This window comes from Mugil cephalus, chromosome 18, assembly GCF_022458985.1.
Source record: "Mugil cephalus isolate CIBA_MC_2020 chromosome 18, CIBA_Mcephalus_1.1, whole genome shotgun sequence".
NCBI classification, from domain to species: Eukaryota; Metazoa; Chordata; class Actinopteri; order Mugiliformes; family Mugilidae; genus Mugil; species Mugil cephalus.
In genome coordinates this window covers 3842373-3857255 of record NC_061787.1, presented here as the reverse complement: position 1 = coordinate 3857255, position 14883 = coordinate 3842373, and the positions used below count along the sequence as shown (strand labels likewise).

At 42.1% G+C, this 14883-nt stretch overlaps 1 protein-coding gene across 3 annotated transcripts in view; it reads right to left on the bottom strand.

The window, feature by feature from the left end:
- Positions 1 to 14883, bottom strand: part of LOC124995398 (disco-interacting protein 2 homolog C-like) — a 60113-nt gene that overhangs the window by 3066 nt on the left and 42164 nt on the right. For all 3 annotated transcript variants that reach the window (XM_047567699.1, XM_047567697.1, XM_047567698.1), the window contains 13 exons: positions 13393 to 13473; positions 13172 to 13295; positions 11881 to 12002; positions 11028 to 11139; positions 10115 to 10224; positions 8803 to 8933; positions 7235 to 7403; positions 5633 to 5803; positions 4613 to 4674; positions 4465 to 4522; positions 1063 to 1137; positions 315 to 489; positions 91 to 214 (listed from right to left, as the gene is read on the bottom strand). In XM_047567699.1, coding sequence (XP_047423655.1) covers positions 91 to 214; positions 315 to 489; positions 1063 to 1137; positions 4465 to 4522; positions 4613 to 4674; positions 5633 to 5803; positions 7235 to 7403; positions 8803 to 8933; positions 10115 to 10224; positions 11028 to 11139; positions 11881 to 12002; positions 13172 to 13295; positions 13393 to 13473 — 1514 coding nt within the window. The remainder of the gene's footprint in view (positions 1 to 90; positions 215 to 314; positions 490 to 1062; positions 1138 to 4464; positions 4523 to 4612; positions 4675 to 5632; positions 5804 to 7234; positions 7404 to 8802; positions 8934 to 10114; positions 10225 to 11027; positions 11140 to 11880; positions 12003 to 13171; positions 13296 to 13392; positions 13474 to 14883) is intronic.

Below are 14883 nucleotides of genomic sequence, written 5' to 3'. Positions count from 1 at the left end.
AAGGTATTTGGGATTAGGAGGATCTTAAGAATGTCCTCGTGTGTGGACACGGGGACTATTTCTCTGTATATTACAAAAAAAGTCACCCACCACTCCATGATGCTCTTGTGTGCGCGGATGACGGACGTCTCGATGTCGATGGGGTGGTACCTCATCCCCCGCAGCTCCATGGCCTCCTCCAGAGCCCCCACCACGAACAGGGCGTCGTGTCTCTCTGCAACACATACAGAAGCTGGTTCAGTCCCAAAGCCACATTATCAAACATGAAGAGACAGAGAGGGACAGAGAGGGACGGAGAGGGAGAGGACGGGAACCTCCGTTGGCGTCGGTGAGCTCGGTGCGGCGGAGGAAGCCCAGGTAGCCGGTCCGGGCCCAGACCGTCTGGGTGTCTCCGAAGCTGAGCCTGGAGTTGAAGTGGTCCGACTGCAGGACCTCCTCGCCGTAACCGCTGTAGTAGCCGCTGCCGTTGTGAGCGCTGTGGACCCAGATCTGCAGGAGACAGAAGCGAGACTGTTAAACCTGAGGCTCATCACGTTTAAAGTGAGTGATGTCATTAAATTGTTGGTTTAAACCAGGTTTAAATCATTTTAGCTCTACACGCAGACCAGTCTGATCTAAAGCTATAAGTAACTACAGCTCTGTTTGTTTTAGTGCAAAGAAGGACAATTAAATTAGGTCCCATTTTAATTTCTTAAGAAAAATAAGTGTCATTCGGGCTCATTGATGTCTCCTGTTTAGTTCTGGGTCTTAGTTTTGTCTTCTCTCCACTTCTCTGACTAAACAGTGAATAAATTACAGACAGAAGTCATGTAATTTCCACTCTGTAAATTCACACTGTGGACCAGATTGGACCCTCCAGTGGGACGCTTTAGGCCCACGGGCCTTATGTTTGACACCTGTGGTTTAAACAGACACTAAATAAGATTCATACATATCATTAGACGTGTTAAAATATATAATATAAAGTTTAACAGAAGAAGTTCTGTTTATTATTTAATTAATGAATAGAAAATCGTTTATCAATGAATTTATCTTTAGTGAAAACGTTTTAAATCAAAGAACCTCTCCGAGATGCGAGTCTCCCAGCGGCCCCTTGGTTTCTGGGTTGGCGATGATGATACGAACTCCAGGCAAGATCTGGAAAAGAAAGAAAGAATGAATGAATGAACAATTAACCAGGGTTAGAACGCGTTTAATGTGAAGGAGAAGCGTGAGACGACTGTTTCCTCCGTCCTCCTCCCACATACGCTGAGTCAGAGCGGACGGAGCTGAAACGTGACGTCCTTCGTGTCTTTGTGTGTCAGCGTGGGGGAAGAGGACAAGTCATCGCGCTCCGAGAAAAGATCTGTTAGTTTTACGGCTTCCAAGTCGTCCTCTTCATCTGTGGACGGGATCTGATCCACAGCATGAATTCTATGTGGAGCTGAGTGATGTACCAGTTCATACTGAATACAGCTGTTTCTACGCTTTGTTTTACGCCGTGAAACTTGTGTCAGTTGTTTGGGGTTTTTTTTAGGGTGACCAGACATCCACGATTTCTGGGGACAGTCCCCGTTTTGGATGACCTGTCCCCCCGTTTAAAGCCGTCCCCGAAAATGTCCCCAGTTTTAGCTTTTTATGAATGAAAAAAAAAAAAAAAAAATGTTGCGCGCACACTACAGTTATTACGGCAGGCATGTCAAACTCAGTTTGGCTCTGGGGCCGGATCCAGACTTTCTGTTCTCAGGTGGGCCGGATCAGCAAAAGAATGTCAACTCCCAATATTTAGCTTTGTTTTTCAGTACTATGCTTTATCATTCAGCCTACATTTGTAGCCTACCCTACATATTATAATCACGGATGACAAGGGATCTTTTCTAAGCACAACACATTTATTCAAAACCAATGGGAAAAAATGATTTTTCATGTTTGGCCGTGAATGTGTTAACAACTGGTTTATTTTAACAGTTGAGTGAATGCAGTTTTACACCTGAACCAACTCACCACACTAAACAAAACTCAAGTGGGAGCTATAAAAAATATATTTTCGCCTTAATTGTCATACTGCTTTGAAATAAATGAAAAAAGAAATACAAAATAAAATAAAATTAATAAATAAATAAAAAAGTTATAGCAGTGCATGGGCAATAGGATTAGACTACATCAGATCAAACTACTAGGCTGGGCCTACTGAGGCTGAGAATATACTGCACAATATTAATTGTCTTTAATATGACATACTTGTCTTTATGATGAGTGGCGCCGAATATTAAACTCTTTGAACACTGCAACTTGCTGATTACATACCAGGCACACTGGTTTTGCATTCACTTCTGTGAATAAATACTTCTCGGTCCATTTCTCCTGGAAAACTCTGCACTCCGTGTCCACTCTTCTTTTTTTTGACAGTGCCATTTTGGGAAGGGTGTGTTGACCGATAACTTGTTTAGTAGTGGTGAATGGTGAAGCAAGATTGCCGGTTTATTTTTACTTGGACACATCACGTTGCGAATGTTTATTTCCTGTGACTAACTCGTGTCAGTGCCGCATGCTTGACGTGAGCGCTTTTACACATTTACTGCCCTCTAGCGGCCGGAGGGAGCATTTGGTTTGTATTTATTTTAAAAAATAACAACTTTTAATAGAAATTAGCTAGAGACTCGCTTCTTTTTTTGACATACTCAGAAATTTATGCCGGGCCGGATTAAATGAAACAACGGGCCGGGTCCGGCCCGCGGGCCGTATGTTTGACATGCCTGTATTACGGTAACCGGTCGTGCTGCTGTTGACATTTTAGACATAAATATGTTTAAATATGAATAAATATTTAAAAATAAATTGTCCTATAATAATAATAATTGTCCTTGTTCCTTCATTTCATCTTGATAATATTTTAAAATGTCCCCAGATTCCAACATTAGCAGTCAGCGCTAACACGGGGCCGATGAATCTGACTTTTACAGATGGAGATCCGACTTCACCGACGCTGGTGATTAAAATTCTGACTTGAAAGACATGTGGAAGTTGTTGGGTTGATTAGAAAAGCAAGACCAGGAACCATCAGTGGATCCTCAAAGTCATTTAGACCCAGATCCCTGAGGAGGCGACTGATGCTAACGCTGTGCTGCTAGTGCGGCTACATGACAGATTTAAGTCCTTTTTTCGTCTCTTTAAACGTCTTCAAACACTTGATTTAAGCACAGAAACCCACGTGTGTGCGACTGTGTTTCACGTCAGCGAGTGGAATAAATGAACCGGAGCAGAGACGTGGTCGTCCCGCTGACCTCGCTGACACATCTGTAATGAAACTGAAGTAAGTGCTTCCAGAGAGAACAATATAATCTGCTGCTGGATTTAAAGCGGCAGGAGGAGCTGGTTGTTTTTTAGCCGAGGACCATTTGTCAAATCTGAGACGTGACTGACGGGTAATTTGTGTCTCAGGTTTTACTGAGGAAAAAAAAAAAAAACTGAACACGGAGCTGAGTTTTTATATCAGTTCAACACTTTTAGAGGAGAAAAGACACACAACTGATACACACTACGTATGGACATAAGTCACATCCCATTTTTAATCCACATTAATGTGACGTCACCACAGCAGCTTCAGTTATTTCATCGTAGCTCGTATTGAATACATGACACAAGACTTTTCCAGCTACTTTAGTACAAGCGACACAATTTGTCCTCTACATGTTTATTAAAGTTAAATCCAGTTCAGTTTCTCCCTCTGCATAAGTTAAACCACCAGTTTCCAGTCCCACAGCTGTGGGTCCTTTAAAAGCACCAGGACTCCCCGCTGCTTGTTTTTTTTTTTTTTAAATTAGCTCCAAAAATAAACGCACTGAATGTGTCACCTTATTCTCCTGCAGCCTTTTCTTTTACCGGCCCGACTATTTCCAGATCAAGATGTGCTCGGTTTTCTGTCTGCGCTGACCTCAGTGGATTTAAAGTGAAACGGAGGAGCAGCAGGAACCATATATAGAATATATAGAATATACAGAATATAAAACACCAGCCAATCAGAGGAGTTTAGTCGTGAACTAACTAACTTCAGCGACCAGATGAACTTTGCTTTGAGGGAAGTTGATCTGGATTCAAGGCTACGAGAGAGAAGTTAATCGGTTTAGTTTCGGAGTGAATCTGAAAGATGGTGCAAACGTTGTCTAATAATCTTAAAAAGACGCGGGAAGAACATGGAAACACTCACCCACACGTAAACAGACAGAACGCGAGGGCGAGCGATTGAAGGCAAACCTGCTGTCTGCTTTGACTCACTGGATGTGGGAGGACACGCGGTGGAAGGCGGAAAATAGCCGCGGCTTCATGCTGTCGTTCACTCTGTGTCGTATTCTGACAGCTCTTGTGTAAGAGTCTTGTGTAATTGTTTTTTTTATTTGCCCTTCGTTTTGCACAGGAAGCCTTGAATCAGGTGGAGGTGGAGACGTTAGGAGGTGAATGTGAACGTGAATGTGAATGGACACTCACCTTCCCGGACTCCATTAAGGGCAGACTGTGAGGAGAACCTCTCTCCACCAACCGAACCCTGCAACACACACACACACACACGTGTCAGAGCGTTTACACAGTGAAGGGAGGTGAAAGGAGGCGGCTCTGAGTGGCTGAGTGTTAATACCTGTCGTGACGCAGCGCTCGCATGTCCACGTACACGGTGGTGGGGTCTGGTCCAGAGGTTCCCTGCAGACAATCACACATGGGAGAGACGGAGGATTAGAGGTGGAGCTACATCGAGTCTGTAAGCTCAATTTTTACGCTTATTTTTTGTATCTTATTTGTATTCGACCTTATTTATAATATATCATATTTTTTCCCCCATACATAGTTTGTCTATACGTGCACTGTTTATGTGAGTGTTGAATGTTTTTGTAGCGCTGCTGCTAACAACGTGAATTTCCCCATAGTAAAATAAATAAAAGCATCTAATTTTATCTTTATGACTATAAAAGTCAAAGATTCAAGACAAGTTCACAATTAGAACAAAATGAAAGAATGAATTAATGAATGTTTATTTGTTTCCAACAAAAATAAAAAGTAAAAAAATAAAGAATATTCAAAGATCAGTTCAAAAAGGAGCAGGAAGTAGTTTAAACTCAATAAATTAACTCCTGTCCCCTTATATCACCTTATATTGCAATATTGCATGTCCCCATTTATAATGAATGGATTAAATATGCAGAATGTGTTGATATATAATCAATCAGTCAGCTTCATTATTATAAATATAATGTCAATTACTAATAAATAATAGTTATAGAAATTTATATTACAACAGTCGTTACATATATACACATACATATATTAATATTCAGTGGATTTAATATACGATATAGTAAATATAACCGTCATTATTAACAGATAATAGTTGTGGAGGTAAATAAGTTACAGCTCTAGATATATTTATAAGATTTACTTTATATATAATAAGTAATAAAAATCAATATGTGCAATATTCAACCAGTATTGTTCCATTTAAAATCTGCTGAGAGTGTATTTGACTGTTTTAGTTTGTCCCGCCCACTAACATGGAGGAGGCGGAGCTTATGACCTACACTGCAGCCTCCAGCCACCAGGGGGAGCTCTACTCGCTTTGGCTTCACATCAGAGGAGCTGCTCCCCCCCGGTCCACGGTTCTCACCTGCAGGCAAATAGCCAGGTTGACCCTGCAGCCGAAGGCCGTGCTGACGGAGCGCGGGTGGAGGCCGAGGTCTTTGAAGAGCTTGGAGAAGGAGTGCGTGAGCGACATCCGGGGCCTCTCCTCCGCCACCACCACGCAGGCCCGGACCCGGGACAGATCCAGACCTCGAGCCTGGAACAGAGACACGAGGAGGGACGATCGATAACAAACCAAAAGGTTCAACGTTCCTGCCTCTTCCTCCATCAGCGGAGCGTAAACACCACCTCTGACACCGCCTGTAAATAAAAGCTTTTAAGGGAGTTAAGACGCTGCTCCTGTGAAACGTTTGATTCCTCTGTCGGCTGTGAAGCCCTCAGTCTCCATGGAAACTTAAAGACAGATAATCACTAAAATTAACTCCGTGCTCGACCAATCAGAGGCGCTGGCGTCTGCGGCTGCAGCGCTCAGACTCGGCCTCAGGCTGAGCAGACGGAGACGGAGTTCATTACCGACGAGGACGGACGTCTCCTGCAGAGGACGGCTGGAGTCAGTTAGAGGCTGTGGGTTAATCTGGAGTTTGGATAAAGGTGAAACTTAGAGGATCCCGATAGAGCGTTTATCGCGGCAGAGACTCACCTCGTATTTTTGTTTTCTGGAGGTTGGATCACTTTTATGATCTTTAATCCTGATTAAATTAGATACGGATTAAGGAACTACTGAAACATCAGGAAAGTCACCGGCTGGTTACGACGCAGTCTTAACATCTGTGCACAAAGGCTTCACCCTTCAGTCTGGAGGTTGTTGCCATTAATGGGTCACTTTAGAAACACTAATCATGAAAAGAAGAACTAATGAGTAACCGTTCAGATTAACCCTTTATATCCACTCACTGAAATAAATAAAATAAATAGACTCAGAGGTCTTCAAACTGATGGAGAGATTAAGTAGAGACCCCTACTCACTCTATATGTTCTATATTAAACTCGGGCCTAGTGATATTTATAAATATACATCATTATCATCATTCTGCATTCAATATTAAGCTGTTCACATAATGCAAAGGTTTAAATATTATCATTTATAATAAAGCAGCCTGCTACTGGATTTCACCTGAGGACTAAATAGACTCTCGGCCGATTGCGAGGAACTTCTGCAAAATGCAGCCTCGTGATTGGCTCAGCAGCGATAGGGGCGGGGCCTACCGTGTGGTGTACAGTGTGGCGCTCTGTGTGAAATGGAAAGTAAAATATGTTGGGTTCTTGTTAATGTGTATATAAAAAAAAAAACTTATTTATGGGGGAAAATAATTAAAAAAAAAAAGAAACAAAAAATGTCTAATCAACCAAAGATTTCCTCGATCTTCTCTGATTGGCTGAATGAAAACCACATGCCTGAGACGACCAATGGGATGAAGTAACCACATGTGGTTCTTTGCTCCATAAAAGGTTAATGTGGGAACCACCTGCAGATGTTCCTACAGAAACCTGGAGTGAACCCGGAGCCATGACCTGGATCAGGAGCTCAGTTTGCTGCGTCCCTCTGGAAAACCTTTTTTTTTTTTTGACTGTCTGAAGAGAGCGACGGCTGCAGCAGATAACGGTCGTTATTCGGCGCGGTGCTGACCTTGAGCGCCTCGGTCTGGAGGCCGAGGCCTTTGGTGCAGAGCTCCATGACGCTGTAGGAGCAGAAGGTGTCTCGCACCCTCAGCTGGCTCACGGCCAGCAGCCACAGAGCCGGGTTGGACTCCAGCTCCACCGGGGGGATCAGGATGGACTGGTGGCCCGAGTACACACTGCAGACACAACACAAACACACAATCATCATGAGTCTGATACTCAACTCTAACACCAGTTTACCAAGGTCCCATTTAAAGACTACGGTAAATACAACTCGCATTAATCATTTTATAGTAGTGAGGTTTGTTAAAGTTGGGAAAACGCAAAGGTAAAAAGTTCAATCTCTGAAAAGTCAGATATAAATGTGAGTTACTGTTGCAGTGAAGTCACTGAGGACGAGGAGGTTTATGAGCTGTGATTCTGAAAATAAGCAGGTCTACGATCTGGAGCAAAGATGAAGAGCTTCGCTGAATTTTATCATATATTATGTTAAATACAAATCTTCTTAACAAAAGAGCCCAGACAACTTGATTCAGGGTTTCTGCAGGTTTAAACGAGTGGATTTTAAGACTTTTAAAAGACCATTATGGGTTAAATTTAACACCTGCTACACAAAGGGAAAACCCGAGACCCAGAATTACTTTTAAAATAACAAAATTTACTGGCATTCAACCTTCTACGATTAACTACTGATTCACTAATTGTTATTATTATTTTTAACCTTTACTAGAATTTGTTGCCAGTGAATGTTCAGAATCTGTAATGATGCATGAATAATAATAATAATAATAATAATAATAATATAATATCATATTAATATTATTATTAGAATAATATAACACACATCAGTTCTCCACACCAGCAGGTGGCAGTAGTTAAAAAAGGGAGAGGCTATGGAAGAGCTAAATCTGTCGTACAGAGCTGATCAGTTGTTCTGCACCATAGACTGTAAATAAAGATGGACGAAGCTCCTCTGAAGTGAAGCCAAAGCGAGTAGAGCTCCCCCTGGTGGCTGGAGGCTGCAGTGTATGTCATAAGCTCCACCCCCTCCATGTTAGTGGATGGGACAAACTAAAACACTAAAGACTAAAGACTTCTGTCATTTGAGGACGTTAAACGGGAAAACGAGAGTGAGTCTGGAGGAAGTGTGGGCGGGGCATCGATATCGTGGCTCCACCCTCGGACAGAACTGATCAGACTCCAGCTCAAGTCAAAAGGTAAGAAGATGGCGCCACTTGTATCCCGGGAAAATAGCATCAGTTTGACCAGTGTAAAGCAGTGGGGACACGTTGTCCATATTTATATACAGTCTATGTAATGAATACACACTACTGCCATCTGCTGGTATGAAGAGATATTTCCTTTCAGTTGTCTGTGGTTTGTACTTTATTTATTCCAAACCGTTATAATTTGCTAATAAAGCATAACTTTAAGGTAAAAGTTTAAAACTCTCTTTAAAACTGGTAAAACTTTCTCATTTTGATTTGATTTGTAGTATTCTGTGTCACACCGAGTTCCCCTTTGAGGGCGGTGAACACATATTGAGTTGTTTGGACGTTGCAGAGTTGCACCCACCTGCAGAGACACCAGAGGACGAAGCCGAGGCCGCAGTACGGATCCAGACAGATGGCCACTTCCCTGGACGGGTACAGCTCACACTGCAGCTTCACCGACCGACAGAAGGCCCCCACTGCATTATGGGACATCTGCAGGGAGGAAGGGGTGAGGGGAGAGAGACACAACGACACACAAAGAGACGCACAAGGATAGAAGGATAGAAAGACTGAGAGTTACTGTTTAGATTCACGCTTCACATATTAGCATAAAAATTGAATCGGGTTTTGTAACCGATGTTCAGCCGATGCAGGATTCAGTATTTCCGAGCCTCCTTGAACGCATCCACTTGTTCTTCTTGAGGTTGTTGTAATCATCAAGCATGCGCCGGTTAACGTCGCATGCTTGATGATTACAACAACCTCAAGAAGAACAAGTGGATCGCTGGCCGTGGCTAACAAGCTTGTCTATGGTTTGGAATAATTTCCAAATATCCAGTGACTGCAAAACGTTGGTTATGCTACTTATCGTTTGCCAGGTTAAGGCCAGTTACACCCATTCAGTTTCTGAGTCAGTGAAATAAATCACTTTCAAAAATAAACGAATAAATACAATGGCAGCTTTCTATAACTCACGGTTATGGTTTCTTATTTCATTCTTATTTCATAAGGTATTTTCAGTTTGTTCGTGACACTCGTGGCTTCAACACAAGATCCAGTTTTATTCACCTTGAAACAACTTAATATTAAAAGTGAAGCAGGAACGAGTACATTCCTCTGCACTGGGGGGAGAAAAAGGTGGAACGAAACCCTCAAAAGAAATTAAATCAGCTGTTTCTCTCCTCAGTTTTAAAACAAACCTGAAAATCTTTTAGGCCAGAATGTGTCTCTTGTCTGAGCCTCAGCGAATTCTGTGTTTTATGAATTCTTTTGATGTTTTTCCTGCCTGTCTACAAGCTTCAAACTTCACGGGCCGCAGTGGAAATAAGTCATGTGACTTCACTGCTTCATCCTGATGGATTTTATTTAATGTGCATGCACGTTGTGTATCGCATTTTCTTAAATTTGTCAAATAAAATCAATTAATCAGTCAATAAAATGAGACATATTGTGCTAATTCCACAGCAGGAAAACGCCTGCACACATCGGTATCGGTTGATATCGGAATAGAAAATATCGCCAGCATCCCCTCCTTCTCTTCTTCAGTTTCCTCCTGGACTGAAAAGCCACGAGTAAAGAAGGAGGAGGAGGAGGAGGAGGAGGAGGAGGAGGAAGGGAGGGAGGGGAGGGGTCGACCCCGGAGACAGTTTCCGGAGGATTAACACTGAGCTGACCTGAACTCCGGCCAACATGCCGGTCGTGGACACGCTGAAGTCCAGATAGGCCAGGCCGTCAGGGTTGGTGGGCTTATACAGAGCTGGAGGCTTCTTCTTTGGCAGGTCATCTGCAGCGCGCACACACACACACACATTTATTTGTTTTATTACACACTAGAGGGCAGTCTGCTGGCCTCTATTTATTTTAGAAACCGACCCCCGGTTGAACCCACACAGATACTTGAGCAGCGTGAAGCAGCACTAGAATATTCACTAAAACACACATCTTTACATTGTGTATTAAAACTCACTCGTGTGGTGACACGTTTCCTTAAGTAAACAAATCCCACAGGAAACTAATAATTAATATGGATAACTAAGTGCTGTGTGAGTCATAAACCGATATATATCTTATCCCTCTGAGCCTTTTGTTGTCTATTAAAAACACATCAATGATTCACAAACACTGAAGTTTATCCTCACTAACTACACACCGCATGTGTGTTTATAACAACGCTACAAAAAACTAAAACTAGACACTGTTAATGCTTTACACAGAACTTAACACGCTGCTGGATTAGATTTTGTGACTTGTGCAACAGAAAATGTAAAAACTTTGCAAAAGAGAGAACGGTTGTCACCATTTCAACTCGAGAATGTAATGAATCTAATAGTAAACACAGGCTTTTCTGTAAAAACAAAAGATTTGAAATAGAAGTAAGTGAAGCGAGGCTACATTTCTATTATAGTGAACGTCGACTCCACCTGTAGAACAGGAATTCATTTCCAGCAGACTGACACAGCCTCCCTTCCCACTTTCATTTATTTTTGTAACTCTGAGCTGCCGCCCAGAAGCTCGTCATTATGTCCTCACATAATGACAATAAATGACTCCTCACATAACGGTAGCTTCCATTTAAATGCACAGTACCCGTGTCCAGGACCGGAGGCCAGTTCCTGATGTCCACGGTGGCCGTGGCCTCCTTGGAGCGCAGCAGCTTACAGATGACAGCCGTGGTCATGACGCAGGCCGAGTGGCTGACCTGCAGGGACGGAGAGAGAGACCGAGTGATGGAAACCAGCTCCGCGTGACCCGGGGTCATTAGGAAGCATCATGAGAACCTGTAACCATCATGGTTGGACTCTGACACCCTCCCTGCCCCAGCTAGTGATCTGATACTGAGTAAAATTCAATGCTGATACGATACTGATAGTTTGTGCAGATACACTTTAAATCAAATCAAATCAAACTTTATTTATAGAGCACCTTTCATGCATGGACATGCAACACAAAGTGCTTTACACACAAAAACCTACTAATGTGTTTGGTAGAGTCTCAATAGTTCAGTTACTTTCCACCGTGTTCCTGTTTATTATTTGCTCCGACGACTCAAGTATCGATATTAAGATTCGAGAATCGATTTCAGAGCATAAAGATCTGATATCGGAGGTATCGATATTTCAGTATCGATCCACACATCACTGGTCCCAGCCCACGGACTGCTCCCTGGACATTACATATAATTATTATATTAATATATTATATTATTATATTATCTATCTATCTATCTATCTATCTATCTATCTATCTATCTATCTATCTATCTATCTATCTATCTATCTATCTATCTTTCTTTCTTTCTTTCTTTCTTTCTTTCTTTCTCTCTTTAAGTTGCCCCGTCGTAGCCCTTTTCCGTCCTGTGCATGTGATGCACATACACATGCAAATTTTCAATAAAACCGACTCGGACTTTGACAGAACTGGTGCAGAATGAGAGTCTGACCTCGACAATCATCTTGACGGTGGGCAGGGTGGTGGAGATGTTCTGGGGGTGAGGCGGCCGCACCGTGATGGGAACGCAGCCGGCGTACAGGCTGCCGTAGAAGGCAGCGATCAGGTCTATACCTGCAGGACAAAGTGAGAGCCAAGTGTGGGTGATCGGTTCAGCTCTGTTAAAAAAAAAACTTAAGGCCACACACTGATCAATTAGCATGTCTTCAATCGAACTAGTAAAAGCTGCACATTCAGGTGTTCATTTCACTACACTTTGTCTGTGTTTAGCCTCTAATTTAGTCCTGAATTCTCGAAAAGTCGTCGTTCTACTGCGAGAGGTCAGGTCCAAATATGGTCACATCCTGTCTATGAGCAACCAATCGTGAAAGCAGAAAATCTGAAGCTAAACTCTCATTGGTTGGTGTTGATTTATGACAATGTGATTGGTTCAAACGTGACCAGATATTCTTCTTCTAGTCTGTGTTTATCTGAGAGGGACATTTAAAAATGCTTCTCTAAGAAGAAAATTACAGCTCGAATCAGAAAGAAAAGTCAAAGAAAGAGGAGAGAGGACGTCTCGTCTTTGGTCAAAGGAGACGAAGGTGGAGACGATCAGCAAAGGATCATCATTCATGTTTCACACTTGATTAAACTTACTGGGAATTTAATCTGGTATTTTGATATTATATATGTTGATATAATTATATGATGTGTTTTGAAGGATTTGAGTAGATTTGGTTTTGGTTCATAATGTTTCCAATAACAACATCCATGATTTTACAATGTAAAACTTTATAATGAGTTTTTCTTCATACTCAGAGAGAAATCTCCACATCAGTATCACTTACACAAACCAAACTGTACACATTTATTAATAAATTCATTCTGCAGGTATTTACAGAGTTTTTTTTAAAAAATATCATTCAGAGCCTGATTTATAGAACATTTTACTCCTAAAAATTGTTTTTTGGGACTGCTGACAGTGTTTTGTGATTTATGGAGCGATAAAAAGAAAAAATTCCTGTAAATACCTGGAAATCTAATAAAATGTAACAAGAATTTTGAACCTCACTTTATTAATTATTCGTATTTCTGTTCTGTAAATACTGCAAATTAGCGGACAGTTAAGTAGATAACTCCTCATTTGCATATTTCAGAAAACTTGTAATACAAAATAATATTGTGTTTATGTAAGTAACCAGCTGTACAAGTTTCACGGTGATATCTACTAGTTAATATTTTTTACCCTATTCACCTGTAGTGCCTTAAGGTCTTAAATTAACATGCGCTTCATCTCTGACCTGGGGGGTAAACCAGAGCCACGTGGTCCCCCTCCTGCAGACCTCCTCGCTCCATCAGAAGAGCCGCCACTCGCTCGGCCCTCTTATGCAGCTGCAGACAGGTGAGAGAGCTGGACACCGCCCCCTGGAGGAGGCGAGGGACAGCGCCACTCAATTAAACGGAATACGTTTTCAAGATTATAAGAGTGTGTGTGTGTGTGTGTGTTGTTGTTATTTCTTACCCGGGAGCTGAGCAGTGTGTAGAGGACGTGGTCAGGTGTGGTCTGCGCTCTCCACTGCAAAACCTCAGACAGGAACAGGAACTGCAACACGAAGCACATTCGGAAACACCGGTTGCCTTCGGATTTCATCAGCGCACAGTGACGTCTTTATCACAGACGCAAACAATGAAGCTGGACTCAGACCGAAGGAGCCCCTGACCCACTTTTCAAAATCAGGCTGCATCACACGCTATAAAGGAGTAACTTCCCAGATGTCGTTCTCACTAAAGTCAGACTTGATAAGAGGTATTATTTAAATCGCTGGGCTTGATCCGATGCTCTCACAGGGGGAACGGACGCGAACAAAATGATCCAGAAGAAGAAGAATATTGTCATCCAACAGGCTTTTCACACAGAATTTCATTCACCGCCTTTAATATCAAACAGCATCGCAGATTAGAGACACGGGATTCAAAACTAAAGCAATAACGCGTCAAGGAAGCGGAGAATGGACGAGCGTGTTTTCATTGTATTTGCTGACTCGGCAGAAGCTGCTGTGAGGATCTGTTTTCACTGCTGAGCTCTGCCTCCTGAATCGATGTGACAGGCTGTGAGGGATTAAACGCAGGGAAGATGAAACCTGTCAGGACTTCAAACTCACTCTGTAGCCGCTCAAACCTTTGCGTTCAGAAAGTTTATTGCCAGTTTGTGATTGTAAATCAGTTGGAGCTCTTCGCTCTTATTCCATAGACTGTATATAAATATGGACTACGCGTCTCCGCTTCCTCTCACTTGTCAAATTGATGCTGTTTTCCCGGGGGAAAAGGGCGACACCATCTTGCAACTTTGGAGCCAGAGTCTGATCAGTTTGTTTTGAGGGCGGAGCCACGATATCGATGCCCCGCCCACACTCCCTCTCATTTTGTTTGATTGACACTACTCTATGTCACATCCTCGTTCTATAGCAACAAATAACAAACTAAAACAAAACTTATTCAAAAAGCTGATACCTGTTTATGCATCAACATTATATTAACTACATTAAATGACTGAAAACATCCTTGTTTTAGTTTGGCCCGAGTCCCCTCCGCTAACATGGAAAAGGTGGAGTTTATGACCTATACTGAAGCCTGCAGCCACCAGGGGGAGCTCTACTTGCTTTGGCTTCACGTCTTTATATCCACATTTGCCTGTTTCATATATATATACATTGCATTTTGTATTTTTATTTACATTATTCTATCTGTTATTTCACCACAATGTATGTTGTTTTTTTACATTACTTAAGTTGCCTGATCAACAGATTTTTAAATGAATCCTGATACAGTTTAAGGCCTGTGCTCATAATATTTTCTTTGTTGGTGTCATTGTTTGACCCTGAAGTAAACCAGTAAAGCAAACTGAATTTAAGACAAAGCCAAAGTCGTATTCCAACAGCTGGAATTGGAATTTGCTTGTAAAATGAAACAAATTGTTATTTTTCTGCTTAAATCTTTTTGCCAGTTCAAGGAG